General features: G+C 40.4%; 2 protein-coding genes across 3 annotated transcripts; one reads left to right on the top strand and one right to left on the bottom strand.

Moving 5' to 3' along the window:
* Positions 1–119: 119 nt before the first annotated feature.
* LOC119721257 (F-box only protein 3-like) lies at positions 120–14,291 on the top strand. Of its 2 annotated transcripts, XM_038191241.1 has the most exons (11): positions 120–320; positions 1,818–1,907; positions 3,416–3,594; positions 6,304–6,548; positions 7,157–7,282; positions 8,652–8,776; positions 9,843–10,003; positions 10,377–10,460; positions 11,007–11,120; positions 11,707–11,842; positions 14,069–14,291. In XM_038191241.1, the coding sequence occupies exons 1-10, from the start codon at positions 223–225 to the stop codon at positions 11,802–11,804; spliced, it is 1,320 nt and encodes a 439-aa protein (XP_038047169.1). In that variant the 5' UTR covers positions 120–222; the 3' UTR covers positions 11,805–11,842; positions 14,069–14,291. The 2 variants fall into 2 exon arrangements, with proteins under 2 accessions (XP_038047169.1, XP_038047168.1); XM_038191240.1 differs by lacking the exon at positions 14,069–14,291 and having other exon boundaries at positions 11,707–11,892.
* A 2,704-nt stretch (positions 14,292–16,995) lies between these two features.
* Positions 16,996–21,237, bottom strand: LOC119721256 (small acidic protein-like). The gene is made up of 4 exons (XM_038191239.1): positions 21,097–21,237; positions 20,099–20,191; positions 18,389–18,449; positions 16,996–17,877 (listed from the first exon to the last, which is right to left on the bottom strand). The coding sequence occupies exons 1-4, from the start codon at positions 21,142–21,144 to the stop codon at positions 17,249–17,251; spliced, it is 831 nt and encodes a 276-aa protein (XP_038047167.1). The 5' UTR covers positions 21,145–21,237; the 3' UTR covers positions 16,996–17,248.
* Between the last annotated feature and the right edge of the window lie 6,722 nt (positions 21,238–27,959).

Genomic DNA, 27,959 nt, shown 5'->3' with positions numbered 1-27,959 from the left:
TCGAAAAAAAGGCGCACGGAAAAAAATGTCGCAGCCGGGAAGGGGGGGGGGTGCAAAGGCACCATGATTTGTTTCGCCCAAGTTCTCCCCGGGCCCCGCCTCTGCTCGACCATGCGCGTGAGGGCGCTGTTCGAGGGGAAGGTGACAGAAAAAGATGGCAGCGCCCATAGCCTCTATCGACATGATCGAGACTCGTTGAGTTGCGTTGGACACGGATTCGATATGGATTCCGGAGAGGAAACAGTCGATTTTACAAGTCATTTACCTGATGAACTTTTGCTTCTCGTACTGGCACATGTTTCATATAAAGACCTGTTCAGGCATGTCATTATAAGAAAGAATTGAATGAAGTTTGGATGTGTGTTGTTATGCTGTGTCAGTCATGTCAGTGTCATGTGTCAAGTGTCAAGAACATGATGAACACTAGCCCCATAAATGTGGCCTATTTACTGGACTGCCTCCGTAAACATAGGCCACACATCCACATGTACAAAAATCGTGTCGACGGAGCCAAATTTTGATTTTCACATTTAGGCTTAGTTTGTAGGTTTTTTTTGCTTTAGAAGCATACTCACCCTCTTTATAGGCTAATCAGAAAGTGCTGCCTTTTTCAGATGTATATTTTTCGTGAAATTTCCAGATTCATTTTTACACGTTTGCGTATCAAAATTTCAACATGAAATTTCACAAAAATTAGACATCTGAAAAAGGCAGCACTTTCTGATTAGCCTGTAAAGAGGGTGAGTATGCTTCTAAAGCAAAAAAAACCTACAAACTAAGCCTAAATGTGAAAATCAAAATTTGGCTCCGTCGACACGATTTTTGTACATGTGGATGTGTGGCCTATGTTTACGGAGGCAGTCCAGTAAATAGGCCACATTTATGGGGCTAGATGAACACCATCACCGACCGTAGTGTTAAATCGGCCGGGCCATATGTTCATTGTACCTTATCATCTCCATATTTTGAAAAAAATGTTTACCCCCCTAAGGAAAGAATCTTGCAACCTGACTCGGAAAGATTCCCATATCTGGCCATCACTTGTCACCCTGTGCACAAACCCTATGGACTGGTCTAAAAAAAAATTAAGTGTTTTCTCAGTAAAAATTCAAAATTTGCTAATTTTGACTTTTTATGACATAATAATATCAGTTTCTGATGGCTGATAGGTCATTTTAGGGAAAAAATACTGATGGCCGGATATGGGAATCTTTCCATTGGAAATGTTTTTCACTCCCAGATTCATGTCTTTCATCTTTTTTGCAATGACTGACCTTCATTGAGATAATATGTGAAGAAAAAAGCAGCGTCAGGTTTAGCCCCACTAGTGTGGCCTCAGTATTGCTGCGCTAATACGAGTAACCAAGGTCACACTAGTGGGGCTACATCACGTTGCAACATTCTTTCCCGAGAACTGTGTAAGGAATATGTTGACAAAGTCTTAAGAGAAATTTGTAGGCAAATGTGTGGCCAACTTAGTGAATTTTTACATAAAACTCTATTCAAAATTATAAAACACTGTCAATCTAAATATATAAGATTACTTGAAGTCGAGGCTGCAAATGCAATTTTGGAATGATAACACCTTGTAAGAAGTTAAGAAACTGAGCGAACCCAAACAATAGAGGAGTCCTAAAAGTAACTATTAGGCCTACCAGATATTGCTTTGATATGGTAGTATGCACTAATTAAAAAAAAAAAAAATGCAATTGTGCTATGTGTTCAAATATTTCGTAGAGGGTTGGGTTTTTTTTTTAGATGTATTAGTTGCTGACCTAACCTGTATATATATTAAAACTAATTGGTATTCCCTACAGGATAGGATGTGTGTGCCAAAGACTGCGTGATTTGAGCCGCAGCAATTTTCTGTGGAGGAGGTTATGTCATGTCCACTGGCTGGATGTACCGTAAGTCAGGCTTCTTATCATTATTAAATTTATTTCCCAAGTTGTGGCATTTTGGATTTGAAAGGTGTTAAGAACTAAAAGCTACATGTAGGGGATGCTAAACTACATTATCGCTGAAGTTGAAAGTCTGACATGTTCTTCCAACCCAGAAGAAAGAAAGAGAAACTAATGTATTAAACTGTTTCCTATTGTCAGTTTTCACTGCTATTAAAACCTTGCCCGTGTTGTTTTTGTAAGACTTAGTCTAATCGGAAAGAATTCCATTCTGGGCCACCACTCATATTCCTTAATTTGACCAAGTACCAAAAGTTGTAAATCTGATGAAGAAACACTATTTAAGGAGTGCAAAAAATTCTTTTAAATACTTTAACTTTTTCTGCCATGGCCCATACACTTTGTGCAGGAGATCTGAGTTGGTGGCCCAGTATGGAATTCTTTCCGTCTAATCTCTAGGGTGCTGTGGTCCAATGGTTACAGTGTTCGACTCATGTGCCGTGGTACATGGGTTCCAATCCTAACAGGGAACATGGTGCTTGTGCTCTTAAGCAAGGTACTTTACCATTATTGCTTCGTCCCTCAGGTGGGACGTAAAGCCGTAGGTCCCGTGTGTAGTGTAATGCACGTTAACAAAACCAGTAACACTTATCACTATTTAAGAGAAGGGGTTTGCCCCGGGGTTTCTGGCAGTGGCAGCAATATGCACTACAGCACCTTGTAAACCCTTATAAAGGTGCTACATACATGTAATGGGTATATTTCTCATAGACTTCATTTACCTGTCTTAATAATAGACATAATTTCTAGCGCCTTTTTGTTGGTAGATAAAAGGTAAAGGTAAATGAGGGGCCTCGTAGCCGAGCGGTTAGAGCGTGGAGCTACGGAGTCGAAGGTTGGAGGTTCGAATCCAATTCGGACCAAAAACTGGAAAACTCTCTCTGACGACCCAACAGTAAAATGGGTACCTGATTTGTTCAGGGAAAGTAAGACAGCGAGAGGAGAGGACTGGGCACCGCCACTTATATGCCACGCCCAAGACACAGTGGACCTCTAACATCCCACTGCCCCTACGGCCAGTAATGGCTATGGGATCTTTACCTTTACCTTTTATTATTATTATTATTATTAGGTGTTGGGCCTTGTTTGTTTTTTATGGCAATCAATACAATATTGCAGGGTCTTCATTTTTGGTATTAAGTGCAAAACCACGTGACCCTTCCTTCCGGTCGAAACCGGAAGTGCCTTATTATTTGAAATTGGCAGAAGATGCGAACTTGCTTTCAACGATGTGAGTGTCTGCCTAGGCAGTACTGTACAAACATTTTACAGGTGACGTCATCAAATGTTAGAGTGCCCTCTGGCGACATGTTGAAAAAGTCAAACATGGATTTAAACATGCATATTTTGAGTTTATGTGTGTGGCAAAGTTTTCGGTAATCCATGGCACAACACCGTGTGGTTGTTCCTACAACCTCTAGTTATTATTATTACTATTCTCGTGTTTAAAACAGTCCAGTCGAGGACGGCGGTGAGGAGGAAAGCCCAACTGTCTGGTATAGAACATTCCAACGAAGCTACCGGCATCTGGGCCTGTTCATTGGCTGCTACTCAACCCTGAAAGGCCACTGGAATAGAATCGAAGCTGCTCTGAAAGAGAGAGGGGCCGTGGACATTCTGGAAACGCTGAGAGGTATGTTTAGGTACATGCGTCTTTAAAGGGAAAATACAACATTTGCAAACATCAAAAAATAAAACTACCAAATCATTTTGAAATACCTTGCTGGACTGTTAGTGAATGACAGTCTAAAGCATCCTGTAAAATCATGGCACCTGGTATACTGTCATTTTCAAGAAAAGTGGTATTTTTGTATCAATTTCCAACGCTGATCGGCCGACCAGCGTTTGAAAAAACTGGCGTTTTTTCAAATACTGGCCCCAATTGACCATCGCACTTGTTTGCAATCGATTACACACCTTTGAACGGGTACAAGCCAGCTAGACTGGTTCCCTGACCTTACAATTCCCCAATGTATGTAAACTGCTCTGTTTCTTCTTATATGGAGTCAGGGAACCAGACTACAGGAAAAGATTGTTTTTCTTGGTTTTTATAGCATTTTCGAACCCAAAACCTCAAAAAAGTCAGTGTAACTATATTAGCTATATATTTCCAACCCCCCAATTCCATCCATTTCTGAAAATTACAGCAAAAGCAAATGATCTATATTCCCTTTAAGGAATACTTTTGAATGTGTGAAACAATAACACTTTTTCACAAAAAGATATAACAGTGAGGTCACAATACAATATGCATCACGATATGTATTGTGAACTTACATGTAATGATTAACAATTGTTGACTGCTGTGATGTGGGATATGACATTTTTAATACTTGAGGGACGCATAGCACCCGAGGCGAAGCCGAAGGTGCATGCACCCCGAGGGGGTTAAAAACGGCATACCCCACATCACAGCAGTCAACAATTGTTTTGTTTTGTTATACCTCTGTCTTGCATACTGTATTTTCATTGGCCTAGAACGATCACATGTTCAGTTTGTATTAAAAAGTCATGGCACACTCCCTGTGGGATATCACAGGGAGTGTGCTAAGACTTTGTACGTACGGTGTGAAACGCTTGTATCGTTTGTACCCATGCTATTTTCACCATGTTTTCACACATGAGTGGGAGTAGCAAACTAGCAGACAATCAGCTGTTTCAAGCACATGACATACTTGGTACTTAGTGGGTTCTTCTGCTAAAGACTTCCACAAGGGAGTATAACTAGGAGGCCAGAAACACCGGGGCAAACCCCTCCTCTTAGCGATAAGTGTTACTGGGTTCTGTTACGTGCGTTAGGCCTTATACAACACACGGGACCTCCGGCTTAACGTCCCATCCGAAGGACGAAGCAATAATGGTTAAGTGCCTTGCTTAAGGGCACAAGTGTCCGGGCCCGGGCTCGAATCCACGCCACTGTTGCTTATGAAACACCAGAGCATGAGTCCGGTACTCTTAACCGCTAGGCCATGACACTCCATGCATGTGAGTTGATGTTCGATCGTCATGATTGTTGTGTGTACTGCTGTTTGTTTTCGTTATTTTTGACATCAAAATCCGGGTGTTCAAAACGTCATATCCCACATCACAGCAGTCACCAATTGTTAAATATTGTGCCAGTAACTCAAAAAGATAAATGGTTGTAACTTACTGTGAGAAATAGATTAAATCACTGGGATGTAACCTTTGATAACTAAAGTTTTTGATGTCCTACCGGACATAAGACTGATGGGCGTTTGACGTTTTAGTTCTCCTTGCGCAAAGCTAGCGCTCCCAGGCAGATTCCACATACGCATGCAACGCGCAACGAACGCAGTGCGATATCACCCTCAGTGTCTGACATGCGTTTTAATAAACCAGACGCATGGCCGTTCTAGACCAATGAAATGACAGTATCCAAGTACACAATATAACAATACAGGTTTCTGCAGATTCTGAATTATTATTTTATATTGTAATGAAAACAACGATTCCTCAAAAGCGCCCTAGACACTGTAGCTCGCAAGCCTAAAGAAGCCTGTAGAGAGGAGACAATGAGAAGAAGTGACAGTTTTAGAGGTGGGAGGAAAACCCAGAAGAATGTTCTGGGGGAAACTCACGGAATCAGGTAGGGACTGAAAACCCAGTCCACATATGGACCAAGGCAGGAATAGGAATTGAACCCAGGGCCATAGAGGTGGAAGGCGAGGAAAGGACACTACGCCAATGCAACGTGCGTACTTTGTGCTATATGCACACGAAACAGAACGTGCACGCGATGTGCCCCTCCCACTGGGGGTCTTGAAAGTTGTCACAAAGTGCCATCTACAGGGTGAGTAAAAAAAAAACGAAACCCAAATGTCGGGACCATTGTTTAAGTGAAGTTCTGCATGTAGCACTTTAAAAATCTAGGATGTGAAAGTCCAATTCACAAGAATCATTCAAATCACTCATGTAATTTTCAAGTTACGGAAGATTACACAACCACTGTTTTAAAGTTCTGTCCATGAATAACAAACGATAGGGGTTCTTTCAGTAAAAGGAAAACAAATCACATAGGGATGTGGGTGAATTGTTTTGCTTATGCTGAAAGAATGCACAGCTTTTTTGTTATCCGTGGACAGAACTTTAAAACGGTGGTTGTGTTTAATATTCCGTAACTTGAAAAGGACATGAGTGATTTGATTGATTCTTGTACTTAAAGAAAGCTTATCAATTGGGCTTTCATATGCTATATTTTGAAAGTGCTACATGCAGAACTTCACTAAAACAATTGTCCCGACATTTAGGTTTCATTTTTTTTCTCACCCTGTACTGTCCGTTCCAAATTTTTTTCCTTACAATTCTTGTTTTTTGTTCACAGGGCCCACTCAAGAAAACGAAGTCCCTTCAGAAGCCCAAGTGTTGCCCATCCCTGCAGATGTGTTGTGTTCGCTTCATATACACGACGGGCAAGAGACGTTTTACGGCGATGAACGCATGCTAGGCCTTGGTGGTCTTGTCAGGGTCTACAGCTTCCAGAGTTGTCCGGTGCTTTTAAGTCGCAGGACAATGGTGTCGCAGTTACGTGAGCTTAAGGATGAATTGGCTGAAGAGAGAAAGGGACAGGCATGTACATGTATATCTGATTGCTTTTCAATAAAAATTTTATAAAAATAATTCAACTTGGGTCTTCATCAGATTTGATATTTTGATGGCACTGTCAGCACAAACTGTAAAAATTGTAAGAACAAGTATGCCTACCATGATAATTTTCCACAAGCACATATGTGAGGCGCTATGGCAAAATGAGGCAGAACTGGGCAGAGGTCAAAATGAGGATTGGTTGGTACTTGGAAAGACAAGTTTTGATTTTTTAATGTGAGCATTTATCGACATGTCAAAAAAGTAAAATACTGAGAAAAAGGCCTTTAAAGTTCCAAGTTTTGTATTCATGAAAATGTAAGATACCAATTGCTTTTCCTTAAAAATTGTTGTTTCACGGTTTTTAAACTATTTCTTTAAAATATGTGTAGTAGACAAATCAAAGATGACAGATATTAATAAATCAGAAAAAAAATTACCCCATTCGTTTTTTTTACTTTTCTCCACTACGTTCTGTGCCCACTTCCATCACACTTTACCAGAACGCCTCATATTTGAAGTGAAACAGCATTTCCAAGTTTTCTTTTAATTTGTACTGCAATTTTTTTTTACTCTGTTATTTTTGTTTTTAGTTACTCCATACTGTCACAGTCCTTGAGTGTCCCTTGAGTCGTATCTCCATACGCATGTGCCTCAACTCCGTAGGAGACTTCCAAACGGGTAACATGTTTTACTGCCATCACGATTATGTTTTGGAGGTATGTATATCAGAGTTGCTGACTCGAGTCATGTGACTTGGACTCGAGTCGGACTCGAGTCGCTTTTTTTGTGACTTGTGACTTGACTTGTAAATACCAGCTTTGACTTGTGACTTGACTTGGACTTGCAAACAATGACTTGTGACTTGACTTGGGATTGCAAAAAATAACTTGTTACCAACCCAAGTTGGTAACAAGAAAACAAGGCATGACACCTTTTATGGAGCGAGTTTCATTAGCTTTGTGCAAGAGGGTGAGATTTAAACGCCATACGAAAACCATACTCACATTCAGAATCTGCCACTTTTGACTTGGCGTTTGGAGCAAAGCACGATCGAGGAGGTGTGCAATGACATCAGGGGTGATTCTGCATTCCTTCAGAAGCTTTTGGCTTTCCGCCACCATCTCTAGCACTGTATCGACATTTTGGAAGTGAGTATTTTTTTTCATATGGCGTTTAAATCTCACCCTCTTGCACAAAGCTAATGAAACTCGCTCAATAAAAAGTGTCATGCCTTGTTTACATGATCTGAAATGTTGGTTTAATTCCTTAGGTAAACAAAAGAGATATTTCGGATGAAAAGTAGGTCATGTTTTTTTTTGGGGGGGGGGGGTTTGACACGTAGTATTTCACTTTAGTACCCTTCAACTTCATTATTGTTTTACTTCAAAATATTTTGTTGAATAATATGTCATCCTGAAATATACTAAAACAGTATGAAGAGTCGGAACAAACATTAAAAATCAATGCAGCCATACTGAAAGAAATATCCAAATAACATGAAACATTTTCCAACTTTGATAAACATAAAGCCACTATGCCCTCATCACTACTCCAATTTTCGGGTCAAATTTAAAGTTGGCTTCCCCAATAAGCCATTTGCGAGTGACCTATACCCTTTGGGATTGAAATTTGAAAAACATCTGGTACATTGACTTGCTCAGAATGCTTGGCACATATTAACTTTGATTGTCCATACCAAAGACACTGTTGCTATATCACATGATTCGGGGCAAGCTCTTGCATAGTTACGTAAGAGATGCTCAGCACCAATACATTTTTCACAATGGGTGAGAATGACACAAAGACACCAGACCATGCCAGAGCTGGGGGTTGCTAGCATAAAGCTTGCCCTGAATCACATGATATAGTAATATTATCTTTGGTCGGGAGAATGCAAAGTTAAGATTTTATTCCAGATTTTAGATTTTATTCAAATTTAACTCGCAAATGGCTTATTGATCTTCCCATACATCCTGTCCCCTAAATATAAGGGTTCAAAATACATTTACAGAAAAATGACATTAAAATCACATCCAATCAATTCAATTATGATGCATTTCTTATCTGGTCATTTTTTTTTCTCAGTCTAGTTTTGGTTGGCCAAATGAAGGCTATTTTCTGTTGGCAAAAAGTTTTACAGACTGGCTGGCACAACTGGCTGACAGACTGTCAGACCCTGGCACCATATTTCAGCAGTCGTCACTAACCAGGTACGTGCATCATGTGACCTGCATGCGATACATGTAACTCGCACCCCGCCCCCTCCCCTACCCCTCCCCTTCCCCTCTCCTACCCCTCCCCTACCCCTCCCCTACCCCTCCCCTACCCCTCCCCTACCCCTCCCCTACCCCTCCTCTACCCCTCCCCTACCCCTCCCCTACCCCTCCCCTTCCCCTCTCCTACCCCTCCCCTACCCCTCCCCTACCCCTCCCCTACCCCTCCCCTACCCCTCTCCTACCCCTCTCCTACCCCTCCCCCCTTCACTCCCTAGCCCTTCCCCCTTCCCCACCTCTCTCAGAGTCTTGTTTCTCATTTCAGGATACAGTATGGGTCATGAATTTAATATTTAGAGAGTATGGCAATAATGTTGCCTAAATAGACAGAATTCACTCTGAAAGGACCAGGTTTTGAAGGTAGGGTAGATCATTTGTGTACTTTTTTTTTTTGAAGCAACAAAAGTGCTCAAAATCTAAAGACAAGTGCTTAACAACTAACCTGATGTTGTATATTCCAAGAAAGAAAAAATATATTTTAGGATCTCGATTTCCATTCAAAAGTTGCCCAGTCATGTTTTGAATTGCGCCCGAATTCAGCATCCGGGACACGTTCTCATTCAGCTGATTGCAGCCAGGTGATGTCGCGCACTGATCCGACGAATAATAGCAACTGCACACGCTTGGGCGTCACATCAACGCTCGCGCGCACCCATTCACGGATTTGCCGAATTACAAACCAACTACTCATAACGGAAGTTTCTAAAAACATGTCACATTTCTTTGGAAATGGCCTTCTTTTATTGTTTTCTTCAAAATGACAGCATGCCAGAAAGAATCATTTCACAGGGAGTTTAGTGCCATCCCCATCTTTAAACCAAGTAACTTGTCAGCAATGGTTTCATCAGATACTTTTTGGATTGCTGCAAATGATCTACTCTGCCTTTAAAGGGGGGGGGGGGGCCGTTCCCCTTCTACAAGCCATGGAATTTTATTTCAACAAATTCCTGACACAAAATTCCAGTAAAATTTATAGAGATTCTGCTTTTTCCTCTTGATGTAGATTCTACCTCGAGCCGTCCTGCGTTGCCGTGACGGAGCATGTGAAGGTTTCCGTAGCAACGGCCTTCATCTCTGAGATGAGTGAGAAGCCACTACGGCCTGGCAGGAATATGTTTGCGTATTACATCACCATGGCGATGGACGAAAACAGTCCTAGGAGAAGTACGTATACATATGCTACTGAAATGTGGACCATATGGACCACCGCTTATTCCATTATTCGATTAATAAATCATTGCGGTAACATTCTTCGTTCTGTTACATGAAATCAGCCCTTTGAAAAATTGTCCAAGCAAAATCCTGAAAATTACATGCCCGAAACAAGTTCAAAAGGAATGGGTTGCAATATAAAAAAAAGACACACATATACTTGTGGAAAAAATAACTAATGTTATATAAAAGTTCCGCTCATGTTGGTTATTGAAACCTCTGTTAGCTTTGTTTACGATTTCTCTACCGATGGACAGTGTGCTGATTTTAGCTATATCAAAACTACATCACAGAAGTGACAAAAGAGTTGGGTTTTTTTCTTCAGAATCCTGTAAACTTCGCACTAGACATTGGGTCATAAGGGACAGTAACGGCCGCGTTGAAACTGTTGATGGGGCAGGAGTAGTTGGTAAGTTTGATGTGTTGTTTCCAACACGGTAATCTGTATCTGTATTCTTCATGCCTTGAGTGTCTGTGGAGCTTGACTTGAGACTGGAGGACATGTGCTGGACCTGTGAGGACTTGCAGGGGACTAAGTGACGACTTGTGGGGACTTGGTGAGGACTTATGGGACATGTGAAGACTTGTGAGGACTTGCAGGGCCTTTGGGAGACTGTGAGGACTTGGGAGAGCTTGTGAGGACTTGATGTGACTTGTGGGGACGTGTGAGGACTTTTGGGACTTTTTGGACTTGTGAGGACTTGCAGACTTGTGATGGACTCATGAGGACTTGAGAGCTTATGAGGACTTATGAGCACTTGTGATGGATTTGAGAGGACTTGTGGGGACTTGTCATGGACCTGTGAGGACTTGTGATCAACCTGTGAAGACTTGTGAGGACGTATAGGAACTTTTGATGGACTGGACAACCCCACTGCCAGTTCTATGGCATTTGTTCTAAAGAAATAAGTCACCGAATATCCCCCTCCCCTTTACCTTTCCCACAATTGCCCAGGTGATTTCCCCATTATACAACCAGGGACGTCCCACTCATGGGCAAGCTACACCTCCTTTGTCACCTCAGCCGGATCCATGGGAGGCCACTTTGGCATGGTCAACTTGGAAACTCGTAAGTGGTTTTTCTTTTCCGAGGGATAATTTAAATAAATTGAGGTGTTCTTGCATGCCCAGAGAAACTTATGTGTTAAGTTGTATCATAAAATTGTAGAAATTCACAGAAAAGTTTCCTCGTGGTCTCCAAAGAAGTATTCACCAAAAAACCAAGATGTTTTTAAACCATGCCTCTCATCTGCTTTCATGTTTATATGTAAAGAGTGACCTTTGACAGTGATGCGTGACCTTTGACATCATTATCATTTGAAGGTCAACTTTTCACATGAGACCAACTTTATATATTCAGCCTATACAACTTGACCTCGTATGACCTGTGACCTTGGTATGTGACCTTTGACATCATTTTCATATGAAAGTTACCATGTTGCATCTACGACCCAAATTTGGTTCCAATGGGGCTTCAGCTTTTGAAATGAGACCAATTATACGAACCTTTAACCAAAATACCACACTACCACAGACATACTACAGACAGTGATTGCATAGTCTCTTTCCTGAACAAAGTTCAGGTGAGACAAAAAAAAACTCATCTGAATCTTTCATTCAGTGAGCTGATTTAGTAAATGATTGTTTCTTTCCAGAGGAAACATTTAATGTGAAATGCCCGGACTTCCACATGAAGGCCCTGCCTTACTTGCGACTTCCGGAATATTCTGAGGAGATGGTGGATGACACCTAACAGCAGAATGTCTCATTTTAGTTAGTCAACACTACAGGGTGAGTCAAAAAACATGAAACCCAAATGTCGGGACTATTGTTTTAGTGAAGTTCTGCATGAAGCATTTTCAAAATCTAGGATATGAAAGCCCAATTCATAAGCTTTCTTTTAGTGCAAGAATCATTCAAATCACTTATGTACTTTTCAAGTTATGGAATTTTAAACACAACCACCGTTTTAAAGTTCTGTCCACGGATCACACAAAAGGTGTGCGTTCTTTCAGCAAAACGAAAACATTTCACACACATCCCTGTGTGATTTGTTTTCGTTTTGCTGAAAGAACACTTACCGTTTTGTGATCCGTGGACAGAACTTTAAAACGGTGCTTGTGTTTAAAAGTCCGTAACTTGAAAAGTACATCAGTGATTTGAATGATTCTTGTACTAAAAGAAAACTTATGGATTGCTTTCATATCCTAGATTTTGAAAGTGCTACATTTAGAACTTCACTTAAACAATGGTCCCGACATTTGGGTTTCGTTTTTTTTTACTCACCCTGTATACAGGGTGGATCAAAAAAACAAAAAACCGAGATATTATTGCTAATTGGAACAGAAGTAGGGTACATGTGGGAGATATCCTCTGTTAGGGTTGAATCTCCTCTTTAAAATGACACCCTGATCATGTCATTACATTCATGGTTGGCTGAGCAGTGACCAATTTTATGAAAGGGTATTTCAGAGAATTGCGCCACTTTGCAATTGTGGTTTTTGCGGTGTCATTTGCCACAGAGTGAAAGGCTATGTTTGCCCATCAAGGCAGGTAGGGAAAAAGAGAGATTTCACCATGAAAAGTGGCGCAGTTCTCTAAATAGACCCTTTCATAAAATTGGTCACTGCTCAGTCAACCGTGAATGTAATGACATGATCAGGGTGTCATTTTTAAGAGGAGATTCAACCCTAACAGAGGATATCTCCCTTTGATTCACATGTGCCCTACTTCTGTTCCAATAAGCAATATTATCTTCAAGCAAACTTGTATCCTCGATCCTGATTGGTCGATCCATGGCAACAACAGTGTGATATGAGGCTGTATTGCACGGTCCATATCACACCCTGCGTATTGCGCTATTCCAAGATGCGAGCGACATTCCAGCTGCATGCGCTAAACCGCTGAAAGGTTCATGTAAAGCAATGGTCCAACTTTACTGCGCGTCAAGTTTGCTTGAAGATAAATTTGTTATCACGCTCGTGGAACACGGAATAATGTAGTGCGTCTGTGTCCCACATATTTTCGGCCTCGTGGTATGTGGGACACAGACGCACTACATTATTCCGTGTTCCACTCGCGCTGGCGGGATAACTAATAATATCTCGGTTTCGTTTTTTTTTATCTACCCTGTAGTTATACATGTAGCTTGATTTGAGGTGGGCCATGGCACATTTGTTTTTTACACAATATCTGAATAAATCCCCGTCATCCGATTGGTGGGTCATTGATCACGTGTCATTAAATTATTCATCCCAACGCAGGGCACGGCCGCACGGCGAAGTTCGATTTCACGGTAACTGGAAGTTCTTTTGCACGGTCACACTTTTGGCCGCTCTGACCAATTATATGACGAGGATTTATTCAGTCGTTGTATAAAACAAGTGATAAATGTTTCACATTCGTGCAATGGAAGGAATAAGTTTATTCCGCGACGGATGGAATGTTCCACCTTTCCACGAGGTGAACCTTGTATGAAACAATTGATGTGTCACATTTTAATAGCATTTTATTAACTAGACAAAATAATTGAAGAGCGTGTAATCAATCTGTTCTGTGGGTGATCGTGGAATATATTTTTGTAATTTTTACCAAGAGATTGTCATTATAAGAACTACTAAAACTTGTCTAAGATAGTAATATTGTTGAATGTAAAATTTTCACCAAACCGACGGAAATACATGTAAGAGTACGCAGCAAGTTTTAATTGTGTTTCCATTGTGTGTGGTATGGAAACATTAAAAGTTTAGAGATTTTTTTTTTTTGTGAAGCTTTAAGTGGTTTAATGTATTTCATTGTAACCCCCAAAAATACAGCAAAACAATAAATGTTCATCTTCATAGATAAATAACCCCACCAAGCCATTTCATTCATGTATTTTTTTTACCCTCCCCAATTGAAATAATCAACTGAAAAAATGAGCAAAATCACTATATGGTATCAAAATTCATTATTTCAGGTTTAATATGGCTGTTTTACCTCAAAACGTGGTATGTTCTTTCCTTCATTCTTTAAAAGTTGGTAAAGTTTGAAAGAAATGGAGGAATAGCTACATGAATACCAAGAAAACTCAAGTGGATGGAGTGAGTGGCTGGTGTGTAGAGGGCCCGTCGCTCAACAATGCGGCCTCTGTTCGATTCTTAGCTCGGATAGTATGTGAGTAGAGTTGTTCATTGATTCTCTCCTGTGCCATGAGGTTTTTTCTGCGGGCTCTTCGGTTTTCCTCCCGCAACAAAAATCCACACTTTCGATCTCGGGCCGTGCCCCATGGCTAGACATGGGCCGTACGGCAGCTGCCTGAAGCCCTTTTACATGCCTGCGGCTCGACCACGTTGCAGCAACATCTTTCGCAATTCAGCTTCTCAGCTGTGAGTAAGGATGATTAGCCCCAAATATTATTGTCTTCCTCTGTCTTGAATACTGTATTATCATTGGCCTAGAACGATCACGTGTTAAGTTTATAAAAAGTCATGGCACAGTCCCTGTGGGATATCACGTACCACAGGGAGTGTGCTACAACTTTGTACATACGGTACGTACGGTGTGAAGCGCTTCTATCGTTGGTACCCACGCTAATTTCACCATGTTTTCACTCTTGCGTGGGAGCAGCGAACAAGCAGACGATCAGCTGTTTCGCGCATGCGATATGTACGCAAGTTGACGTTCGATTGTCATGATTGTTGTGTTTACTGCTGTTTGTTTTTGTAATTTTTACATCAAAATCCAAAGAATCCAAGACAGAGGTATAACATAACAATTGTTGACTGCTGTGATGTGGGATATGACTTTTCAAACACCATCAAGGTGCATAGCACCCTCCACTACGCCTCAGGTGCTGTGCGCCCCTCGGATGTTCAAAACATCATATCCCACATCACAGCAGTCGACAATTGTTAAATATATTATGAAAGGTGAACCACTGCTCAGGAAGAGCTTGCAACTTCACCAGTAACAATGTAACGGGCTGCTACAACAGCTTATCGACTTTGCAATATTATCCTACTGGTTTATACTCAGTAAATTTCATATCCCGTTTAAAAAAAATTCTACTTTGAAATATATTATATGTAAAGAAATTATCTGACTTGTTTATTTTTCTATCAAGCATTTTATTTTGGCATGTGGCTGTCTTGAGATGAATGCATACATAGACTCTTAATATAGCGCCCTCTATTCCCCAGTATGAAAAGTTAAGACAATGTACAACACAGCTTTGTAAGCATTTAAATAACACTCTACAACATGTCATTTAATGAGATCTTTTTAGAATTTCTTTAAGCATGTTCGAATGTAAACATTTCTATATTCATGAGAAATGCAGTGATGTCATCTTGGGCAAACGCTTCTTTGTCATAGCGGTGCAAAAATAATCCATTTCAACAGGTCTTTATACATTCCTCAAGTAATTAATTATGTAGTCGGCATTACATTACATTGCTGCACAAGATCAAGCTTTTACTTTTAGTACAATCTAGGCATTTCTTTTGTCTTTCCTCAAAATGATACTGTATGTATGATGTAGCAGTCAGTGAAATGAAAGGTACCAAAAAAATTCTCAATTCTTTCCCTGAAGAACCCTGGCAAAAATTACTCAGTACAAATGTAGGTAAATGTAATTATTAACAAATGCTACAGTTAACTATGAAAGGTTTGCAGACGAGCCGACATTCTCTCAATATTTCAAACAGTACACTGTGATTGTCTTCAGTGCTCCTAAAGATGATTTAGAGCAAACGGATCAAAATATTGTACCGAACCAGTTCTCCTCAAACACAACTTGTAGTATGACTCAAATTTCCAATGAGCAAGCACAGACAGATTCGGGGGGGGGGGGGGGGGGGTAATTTGTTTTTTTAATTTCTCTTTTTAATTCTTTTGTTTTTAATAATTCAATCCGACAACCATTTCTGATGCATTTATTTTAAGTAGAAAAAAAAGAACCCCTCGCATCAATTGAGGTCCAGGCCTTCCCCTACTTTGACGTTTTTTAAATTATCATGTTGGCCCCTGGATCCACCGATGTGAGCAACCATGCAAAACTTCAAGTCTCAGTGCTGATGTTAATAATCACCTGTAAACTCTAATGCCACCTTACATGTCACCGTTTATTTCATGTCAACTATTTTGGCAAACTCTCCCGTTTTCAAAGTGAGTCACTTTTGTTTTGTTTGTAAAACCGGAAAGATGAAGTTACGGTTGCTACTGCATGACCAAGGAGAACGATGAACCTCTCCAATAAAAATGTCATCCTGATTAAGCCACATATTTTGGCAAGCAACCGGGACTGGCGTTTAGCCAGAAAACCCAGATACATCTTGGCTATCCTCGATCAACTGGGGTTGTTTTTTTTGATGTCGCAACCTCAATTTAGAGACCTGGTTTTTGGCGTGAGAGGCCGACTGTTGAACTGTAAACTTTTCAGGGATCATTTTCATGTAAAAGTACTGCTTCAAATATTTACAATGTATCTACAGGTATGATCAAATTTTAGACAGCTATACGGATTCAGACTAGCAGTCAAGCAACATTCTCAATGCTAAACTATTGTCTAATTTTTGATGGTTTTTTTTTTAAATTCTGCCTACAAACAAGAGCACATGAACTGTGGGTTTTTTTTAAGATTGGCATGGCATAGTAGTGGGCTGTTTAAAGAACATGTGATGCCCAGTAAACCATAGACCAACCTGCACACTATACTGTTGTACAAACACAGAGGCCCCCTTTAACCCTAACAGAATTCAACCCATCAAACCCCAACGGCATGTTTTGTTGGAATCTGTCAGGATGGGTACAGTACCCCTAAACTGACACATCTTTTACATTGGGTTGGCAAATCTCCAAAATCAAAGTCAGAAATATGTGTGTGCAGTTTCCCATATGGTGTTGGAATTTGCCGGGATGGGTATGGTTCCTAGTAAATCATGCTAGGGAGTTAGGGTTAATGGTAAAGGAAGTGTGCCAGTTATTGTTAAAGTAATTCATCAGGGGCAGTTGCTTTGCGCAATAGCTTGCACAAAGCTTCTCAGTTGAAGGTGGCCTCCGTGATAGGAGTGAGGGTGTGCCTTGATTGGTCCATGCACCAAACTTAGATCGCAGCTGATGGTATAATTTCCAAGTAGTATAAGGTGGCAGTGTCAGCTACCGAGACGCCAAAAAAAAACCCCAACTCCGACAGAAATACTAAGGACTGATGCCTTTCTATTCAGAACCACTGTCATCTTCCCGCTTCTTGTGCTTCTTCCTCTTCTGTTCAGTCTCGTCTCCTCTCTCCTCCGAGTGCCTGTGTTTCTTATCCCCATTCCCACTGGAGTCTCCTGACTTTGACGATGACGTCTTGCTGTCATGTCTGGCCCCATCATCTCTTTCCACCTTCCTCTGGCGGTCGTCACGATCTCTGTGTTTCCTGTCGTCGTCTCGACTGCCGCGGTGGCTCCTGTCTCGCTCCTCGCGCCTGGATGCGCCCTGCTCTGGATCCCGCTCCCTGGATCCTCGCCTCTCACGTTCTCCTTCTCTCCTCTTCTCTTCTCGTTTCTGTCTCTTGTCTCTTCTCTCTTTCTCACTCTCCGCGTCCCTCTCGCCCGGTCTCTTGCCATCCCCTCCATCCTTTGTACCATCCTCCAGCTCCCTGTCAAATATCTCGGAATCCTTCGACACCTCGTCTTCGTCGTCAAATCGGGTGTGTGTCCCATCCGATTTCTTTTCTTCTTTCTCCTCTGGCTCAGAGAATCCCAGCCCGATGTGTCGCCGACTCTGACCGGTCAGCTTCTTCTCCAGTCCAACTTTGTACTGGTGTTCTAGGTTTTCTTCCATCTTCTTCATTTCGCCATCTAGAAATATCACCCCAAATTCAAATTCGTTTTCAATCAAAAATAATAGTCTTGCATATCACACCAGCTAATGGTTTCAGTTACCACGTTACCTTGTTTTTTTCGAATCCGTTTTTTTCCCGAATGTTTCTGTTGTAATTGGGTTTGTTTTTTTATGGGTTTAAAAAAGAATACGAGTACTACTCAATGGCAAAAAAGACATTTCTGCTTGTAATTTTTGTAAAGAAATATTATCTGTAATTCACCACTCCTGAAACTCTAAACTCTGGCCTCACTATCAAAGCTGAAAGCTTTGATGTCCTAGAGCAGACCACTAGACCTGTATTGAGCCAAAATCTCCCACTGGTCTAAAATCTCCAGAACCCAAGGCCAAAGATGAAGCCAAGGTTTGCACAAAGGCCCCATGTTTGACAATCCCACTTGACCTTGATTGAGGTCATCACATCAGAAAGCTGTCTGAATTTGCTGCCAACTTTCTGAAACTGATCAAACAGAAGATAAAATTGCTCACCTGTTCTTGAATGGGCATCTTTGTTTGTCTCTCCAATCACAAAGCGTCCTGTGTGCTGCTTCTGTTAATTTAAACACAGAAATAGTTCGTCATATAGCTTTTTGGTATAGCATCTGTGCATGAACAGTAGTGACGACACCGCATGCGCATGGCGCAAAGTAAGCATGACTTATTGCATTTTGAACGTGTATAAGCCTATATACAGTCGAACACCTTTATAACAAGGTCCTTGGGACTTTAAGAATTACCTTGTTATAACAGGTACCTTGTATTGAAGGGAATGTACAACATTGGCTTTTGCTGCAATTTTCAGAAATAAGTGCATTTAGAGGATTTATATGTTTTAGCAAATATTGTTAAACTGACTTGTTTCACGTTTTTGGCTTGTAGATGCTGGAAAAACCAAGAAAACCAATTATATTCTTGTAGTCTGGTTCCCTGACCCCACTTAAGATGAACTGGAGCAATTTATAGACTTTGGGGAATTGTGCGGTCAGAGTATCAATTTAGCTGGCTTGTACCCATTCACAGGTGAGTAATCAATTGCAAAGAAGATGTGGAATAACTAAATAGAAGAAATATGGAGTAATTTTTGAAAATAGCCAGTTTTCTCCAGCGCTGGTCGGCCGACCAGCGTTGGGAAAAATACAATTTTTCTTGAAAATGTCAGCACACCAGGAGCCACAATTTTACAGGATGCTTTAGACTGTCATTCCCTAACAATTCAGTAAGGTATTTCGTGATAAGTGGATCATTTCGTTTTTTGATGTTTGCAAATGTTGTATCTTCCCTTTAACAGTAATGGAAAACAAAGAAAAACAAAGACTTGGGACCTAAAATTGTGCTTGTTATAAGCAGTATCTTGTATTAACAGTGCTCTTCTTATCAGTGTTCGACTGTAGCATCTTCACGTGAGGGTCAGACATGACTACTAGCAAAACGTTCGAATGTGTTCGTTCGTACTTGTGCACAGAGTCCATACCAAAACACAGTAAATGTTACGGTGACTTTGGCATCAATACCCTGCTGAAGTCTCTTACAAGTTTCAAGTCAAATCATCTATTTTCAAGTGACAAGCTACTTCTAGAATTAGAAGGCACTTTTCCGTTAGCTTTCTAGCAATGGTGATTTTTTTAGGGGTAAGTACGCTAGGGCTTTTGGAAATGCCCTTTGATAGATGAAATACCTTTGTCTGAAATTCTAATTTCAGACACACGAAACCACCCAAAAAATTCACCTGGATAACTCAAAAATGTTTTAGAACCACTGACATTTGGATCATGGGACAACTTTTCGGTGGAAAATCTGATATTTTTTATCCTTCCAGCCTCGCGTTTCCGATCCGAGGAATACAAGGGTCATGCTTCATGTGTGTTTAGTTTACGTACGTTGCGCGTGCGCTGATCTTCGCGTAACCCCAGCAGGTCAACTCTACATTTGGCTCTACCGTTTGGGAAGGAGGGGGAGATTGTATGCTTTGCATCTCGCAACAGTTCCTTTGTTCAACCTATGTTATTTCTAACCTGTACAGGGAATTTGTCTTGAGACTAACATGATCATGGTTCTGCCAACTTTTGACAAAAAGATGCAAGTGGGAAAAAATTTAAATTGTGTCCAGTGTTATTTGCAAAATACAAATGCAATGTATGGCTATTTTTTTTTCATATTTTGATTTGGCTGGCTTAATGTACTTGGAAGATTCAAAATTACCTTCATTCCACCCATAAGCCGAAGGAACTTCTCTTTTTGGGCATTGTCTCCGAAGTCAGCTGATTCCCACTGATTGGCCGAATGAACAGGATCCTTACATAGCAAAATGGGGGGAAAATGCAAACAGAAATCAATTTGTATTATTAAAACAGATCGGAATCTGACCTAGCGTAAGGCCAATTTCAGACTTTCTTTCCCTTTATTCAAAATAATCGTCCAGACCCACGAATCAGAAAAAGAAGATGAAATCAAATGTGGGATTCAATTTAAACAATAATTTGAATAAATGAAGAAAATTCTAAGGAGGTAGGCCTACCGGTAGTCCAGTAAATTTGCCACATTTAACGTTATGGGGATTCCTTTCTCTATCCATGGTGAGAGTCTGTCACTTTGGCATTTTTTTTTTTTTCTATAGTGTCAACTGACTTGAATATTGGCGATCGTGTAGTGTAGGGCCTGGTTCTATTTTAAGGGAACAAAATCCACTTTAAAATTATTAGATCGACATGATCGACCAAACTAGTTTGCGACATTCGCAATAAACAGGTATGTCAATTTATAGATAGAGGGCAGGGTTTTGATTTTTATTGGGAAATTTTGGGGTAAAATGACCCTAACCTAACCCTAACCTGAAAATAAAGATGGCGATCACCGCGCCACGCGATGTACCATGACTACATGACTAGGTCTAGGCGTGAGCACGCACGGCGCGCTGAATCGCAAGTCACAAACCGCGCAGGAAAATCCTGATTTCTACCCAAAAAAAAACTTCAAAATTGCAAAACGGGTGTTCTAAGAATTGAGAAAAGTCTGCTTTTGATTGTAAAGGTGATTTTTGAGCAATGAAAAACATTTTTGTTTTGACTCTAATTTGATCAAAAACAGGGGCCCTACACTACACGATCGCCCGAATGTTTTTCTCATTTTCTTTGTTTTCATCAATTGTTTCAGAAAAAAAATCCACCACTCTTCAACCCCTTTTTTAAAGGCAATCTTACCATTGACGGCCCTCCTTCCTTTTCCTTTTCTCCACTTCTCATACTCATGGTTTAACTTTGATATTTTGGGACTAAAAATTCCCAGAAAAATGTGCCAAGTTCATCCACTCAATCGCAGCTGTGGAGCGCCCTCTTGTGGTAAAATATCGGAGATAATCATTGGTAGAGGGCGCTCTTTCTCATATAAACTTGTATCAGTGGCCCAAACAAAACATACACGAAGGAATTTAATGCATGTAAGAAAGCATGCAGCCTTGCAACAATAACATTTACATGCGATGTCATGCATAGTGATACAATTCTTTTTCCAGAATGAAATGGAACCAAAAATGGAGATAAAAATACAGGGTTCTCCACTTTTCAGCACAGTTAAACGTTTTAAGAGCGAAACAGTATATTCTAAACAAAATAATGAAATAAATTGTCTTTATAATCTCAAAACACTTTTGCTAAAAAAGTAAAATGAAAGTGGACAGGAATCGCCTCAGATTGCACCACAGAGCATCTATATCCCAAATTAAGCCACGCACGACGTAGGGGCTTTGCGCTCCGCTTTCGCATTAATTTTGTCCATCCTATATTCCAGCACCCCCTGGCAAAAGTTTGTTCCATCAGCGGCAGTGAAAGATGTAAACTCAATAATCCAACTGTAAAAGCAAATATCGGTATTTTGTATTCATTCAATTTGTGGCCGGGGTAGGCAGCACATTTGCATGTTAAAAAGGCTTTATTGTTTGTTTATTTATGTATTACATCTCTATACCAAGGGTATGTTCAAACAGTTTAAAACTGGTTTCCATTGGGGTCCCGCATACAATACAAATGACTACACACATGTACGAATACAATACATTACAAATACATTACAAATACAATACTATACAATAAAATAACAGCATGTGGGATTGATGCATAATGTTAAGCAACTATTGTAAATATTGTAAAACTATTACAAGTACATGTACAGTGTGAAACAACCTCTCTAACACTAACAGGCTTTACTGTTAGGCTTTACTATAAGGTGAGTTAAATGAACACAGGGCGCGGCGGAGCATAAACTTTCTCGGTAAAAAAGGGCACATCTGGTATAAGAAATATCAAGAGGAGATATTTTCTAAATCTTCAGGCAGTGCAGAAACGATATTTTTCTCAAGGTATCCAAAATCATGACATGTCTATGATATTTCCGCCATGATGGAAGTTGACCCGAAAGCAATAATCTCAGCCATGACAATGGTGGCAAAGTTGATTAGGCCTATGCTTGCCAGGATTTTTTTCATTCGATCTTTCAATAGGGGCAAATGTCCATACCTTTCCCCTGAATTTTTTTTCTTTTTCATTTAAAAGTTTCATTGATGTCGCTAGCATTCTGTACTAAAGATTAACAAATAGCAAGGTTCACCGTGACACATCACCGACCTAATAGGAGTGGGACGGGCCTTTATTGAAACTAGTCATGCCTTACGCCAATTCCAGTGTAGTTTCGTTTTAATTAATAAAAAAAGCCATTCATATTTTACCCTCTGCAAATGTTTCCTCATAAAGTCTCAGTAGACCGATAAATCCTTGCCTAGCCCCAAACTTGCCATCTACCGATCATAACTTAAAGATGCATTCGGTCTTTTAGTCTTTTATATTTGCCATTCCCTGTAACAAACAAATAACACTGCAAATATATTGAGAGCTACATCGTTTGGCGAGTTAGAACTAAAGCGGCCCCTGGCCCTGTGGCCCCACGCCGTAATAAAACAAAACATACACGAAGGAATTTACTAAGTGTAAGAAAGCAGCCTTGCAACAATAATATTTACATGCGATGCCATGCCCAATGATACAATTCTTTTTCCAGAATGGAATGGAACCAAAAATGGAGAAATACAGGGTTCTCCACTTTTCAGTACAGTTAAACGTTTTAAGAGCATCGGTATAATCTAAACAATATAATGAAATAAATTCTCTTTATAATCTCAAAACACTTTTGCTAAAAACGTCAAATGAAAGTAACTAGGTTACCATTGATCGTAACAATTTTGTTGGTTCAGGTCCAAGTTTTAATATAGAAAGGCCTAAATCTATGAGTAGGCCTGCTACTAGAACCACCCATGTAATAGGCATGGGCGTCGGGCGGGGGGAGGGGGCAAGGGGGCGCTTTCCCCCCCCCCCACCCCCGGAAAAGCCACACACAAAAGGAGAGTAAAAGGAAAAAGAGGTGTGAAGTCATTATTTGCTATTTATAATTTAATACACATTTAACAAATTGGGCGTCTGCAGGGGTGTCAATGGGGTTGGGTGGGCAAATGCCCCCCCCCCCCCCCCCCCGCCTACCCTCGCCAAAAAGGATAAATTGAGAATATGCTATTGAAAGTACAAGGACGTTGGGGAATTAATGTGCTTTACCCCCCCCCCCCCCTCCACCCGAAACAATCCTGTCGACGCCCATGATAATAGGAGCCCATAGAAAACGAAATATACGACCATCGTTCTATCAGGAAATAGTTCCTAAATATTATGATTGCATTGCCTTCAAATAGTGTTTTTAAAAAAGATCAATAATTAGGTGCATGATCGATGTACCCTACGTGTCCTACAGTGGGGGCGGACGGGTTTTCCCACTAGGCCTACAATGTAGTATTACTACCCAGAAGAGTTTGCTGTGAAATTAATTCAATGTTGAAATCGAATTGTCTAATTACAAGTCAAGTCACAAGCTACATCCAATCGAACTGTGGAAAAGAAAACAATCCTTTCTATGTATTATTGTTCATCCCAGTTTGCTTGTGACTGGACATTGTGAAAAGTCTTGTGATGGTCTCGTCTCAGACTACACTGCAAACCAAATGCCTGTCAAATGGGTTTTCAGCCCAAAGTCTGGCTCAGTGTCTCAAATTAATTTGGACTTACTGTACGATCGTCTTATGGATGTGAAAGTGTGTCTAATGACAATGCATGGTTTGCGACAGAAATTCTCGGTAAAAACCCACAGGGTATCCCCAAAGTCGTGCGAGCAGATATATTTTAATTTCTGATGGAGCATAATTATTATATCTTGTGTATACAGTAAAAATGCCATGGAAATCCGTTCATGCAAACTAGAGATTTAACAGATTATAAAATGCTATGTTTTTTCTCCGATTCCATTGGGAGGGTATCGTGGGATTTACACTGCAGTTAACTTAATTTACATGAGAGAAACGTACCCATGCCAATCTGATGCACTGACATCACAATGTGCGTGTAAATCCCATTGGAATGGGTGGAAACAAAATAGCCTTTTACAATCTGTTAGATCTCTGGTTTGCATGAGCGGATTTCAATGACGTTTTCACTGATTATATTAATTAACATAATTAATATGCTCCATCAAGATGAAATCCTCATGTTCAGCAGTTTTTAAGAAATTATTGTTTGCTTGCACTAGTTTTTTTTTTGTTTTGTTTTTTGAGGGGGACACTCTGTTTATGCACCAAAACGATCTCTTTCAAACTTTATTTGGTAAATCGGTCATTTTTTTTTCGAAGAGACGTCTGGATTTTTAAAAGAAGTTGCATTCTGCGTCAGTTTTCATGTGAAATCACCTGTTTATTACGTAAACCAAGACTAGGGGGGAAAGCTGGTCCCAGGGTCTACTATATGGTTCAGAATAGTTCATCGGCGGGAGTCTTTTCGTAGATATCTGGTCTACACAGTGGGCCGGATACCCCGATAGTCGTTCAATGCTATTGCTATCCTTGTATATGCATCTCTGTGTCCCGCTATAACCTTATTTTCAAGTTTCGTTTTGCCGCTTTGAAGGGTATTTTGATATCTTTTAGGTTTTTTATGCTCATGCAAATTTGCCAATGTGATGTCGTTCCGGACAGAATGTTGCAGCTGTTTCAGCAAAAAAAGTTACTAGAATTTTGGATATTTTGCTGTCATAGATTTTCCTTTCTTTTGTGATTCGTTGCTGTGTAAGTACATGGTAGTTAGCCATATATCTTTATACAAAAAAAGGACATGCGCCCGCCACATTAATTTCACAATGTCTAAACAAAGGCTAAGACTTAAACTGGAAATTGTTGTTGTTTGGTGTTATGCTATTTACTACTCTTTTTGTTCACTTCTATTTAATTTTTGTTCCATTACTTTTTGTTTTTGTTTTCAGGGGGTTCTAATCACGCCTACCCAATCTCTATCGAACCCTGGACAAGTTTTCTGGGAAGGCCCGGGGGTCTCTCCTTGGCCTTTGCCTGACCTGGTCGCTTCAGGCACGTCCCCCGGTCCTGAAACCCCTTGACCCGTACCCCTTCCCTCCCCCTCCCTTGATAAGGGCATTTCCGTTCTGGGCCCGTGCCAAGCACTGCCAACCCACTCACGGAGGGGCATGCTCTGTGACTCACGGGTCTCGATGACTTTCCTCTTTCTACAAGAGGGCGGGAAAAAATATCACCTCTGATGTGAATAAAACTACAGGACTTAAAGAGAAGATACAACATTGCAAACATAAAAAAACGAAATGATCACATTATCACGAAACACCTTACTGGATTATTATAGGTAATTACATTCTAAAGCATCCTGTAAAATCGTGGCTCCTCGTGTGCTGACATTTTCAAAAAAAAAATGAATTTTTCAACGCTGGTCGGCCGACGAGCGTTGGAGAAAAGTGGCTTATTTTCAAAAACTGCTCCTAATTTCTCATATTTAGTTATTCCGCATTTTCTTTGGAATTGATTACACACCTGTGAAGAGGTACAAGCCTGCCAGACTGATTCTCTGAGCTGACAACTCTCCAATGTCTACATTGAAATTGCTCCGTTTCGTCTTAAGTGGGGCCAGGGAACCAGACTACAAGAACATGATTGGTTTTCTTGGTTTTTCCAGCATCTACCACGTGAAACATGTCCGTTTAACAATATTTGCTATAACATACTAATCCTCCAAATCCATTTATTTCCGAAAATTGCAGCAAATGCAAACGTTGTACATTCCCTTTAAAAAAGTAAAATTATAATAACACAGGAAATATTCCAAAAACAGGAAACTCAAATGGTGCCCCCTGTTTGTTTTTGAAGAATATCTGCATGTAGCGCTTTCCAGATCTAGGATATGAAAGCCCATTTAATATAGCTTTCTTTTTAGTGAAAGAATCATTCAAATCGCTTATGTGTACCTTTCCAGTTATGGAATTTTGAACACAAACACCGTTTTTAACCTTGTCCACGGTAATATTTAAGGTACGTGATATTTCAGTAAAAATGAAACCATGAACATGATATCAGAATAATCCCATAAGTCTCCGGGGTAGCCAAGTAGAAGGCAGGGCAAGACTATAAACTCTTGACATTATAAAGCATGTTATTTTGAAGCAGCAGGTTTTTTTAATAAATTGTGCCAGTTATCATGGCTTTAAGAGTGTTCTGATGTGGGTTTTTTTTTATATGTGAATAGTTTTCGTTTTGCCGAAATATCACTTATTGTGATCCGTGGACAAGGTTATACAAAACTGTGTCTGCGTTCATTATTCCAAAATTGGAAGTACATAGGCCTTAGCGGTTTGAATGATTCTTGCACTATAAGAAAGCTTATTAATTAGGCTTTTATAAGATCTTGAACGCGCTACATGCAGAACTTCTTTAAAAATAATGCACTTGATACCCTCTGTACTTTATGCGTTCCAGTTTTCATGTACCACGCGTAAAAGTTAATTGTTTTCAAAATTTAATCAGTCTGGTGTTTGCTTTTTATCGTTAGCTATTTTGTTTTCGTTCCCTGTCCTCACATGGTCTCCGTCACAGGAAATCTACGTAGTGTCTTACATTTTGTGGGGGAACATGTTGAAAACCCTGCTTTATGTGTTCATGTGACTGGTAAATGCATTAAAGTGACAGTTCAATGTAGAAATCAGATCCCACAATAATTCGTGACTGGAATCGAGACTAGCACTCCAACTGCTCGAGTTTCGAGTACCAAACCCGAAATTCCTTCTCGTTGTAATTCCTGGAAAAACCTCAAAATTCCTTAGATATGAAAATGTGTGCACTTTTATATTGAACTTTTTAATAGTTTTCGGTCAAGCACGCACTTGGTTTGTTCGTTGGTCGATTGATCTGGTAGCTGGCCAAACAGTTGGTCACCGTGTTTGTAACTAGGACAGTATGTTGGCTTTTACTTGTTAGTTGGTCAGTCAGTGGTTGGTTGTTTGATAGGAGTAAGTCAGTTCTTGTATAGGCCAAGTAAATAAGCAGTTCACTTGTTTTGTTGGTCGGTCAGTAATTCGTTTGTTGGTGGGTTGGTTGACCTGTAAGTTGGTTGGTAAGTAAACCACTGAGGGCGAATCAGACGGTTTGCAGTCGGTCATTTTATAGTTGGCCAGTATGCGGTGTTCAGTTAGATAGGCCTCAAAGCATTTTTGTTCGTTGGTTAGTTGCTTGGCTGTAGATTGGTATGTTAACCATTGCAATACCAACAACCATCCAACTGAATAGCTGAACTATACAGCGAATACCAAAAATAAGGAGGCCGTCTCCCTCTAGAAAGTGGAACATTTTGAGAAAAAACTAATTTGGCTAAAATTACATTGTCATATTGACTAAAATATCCTGAAGGACAATTAACGACAGCTGATGTGGCAGCCTGAGTGTTCTATGTAAACAGGAGGTATCTCTTACGGGCCTCAATTATTTTCTTAACTTCCAAATTAGTTCTTATCCTATGAGTCCCGTTTTCCTGTTGTGAAGCTGGACAAGGGACTTGGCTCCGAACAAACTGCATAATGCATGATTGACTCATCCCTGTTGCATATGCAAATAAATGGGCGGGTCGCAAAAGTTTACCGCGCATGTGCACACGAGTTCGCGATGCTGTAGACTAGGTTTGATCTT

The sequence above is a fragment of the Patiria miniata genome, unplaced genomic scaffold, assembly GCF_015706575.1.
Source record: "Patiria miniata isolate m_02_andy unplaced genomic scaffold, ASM1570657v1 HiC_scaffold_13, whole genome shotgun sequence".
NCBI lineage: Eukaryota > Metazoa > Echinodermata > Asteroidea > Valvatida > Asterinidae > Patiria > Patiria miniata.
The sequence above is the reverse complement of the archived record's forward strand: the minus strand, read 5'-3'. Positions and strand labels throughout refer to the sequence as shown.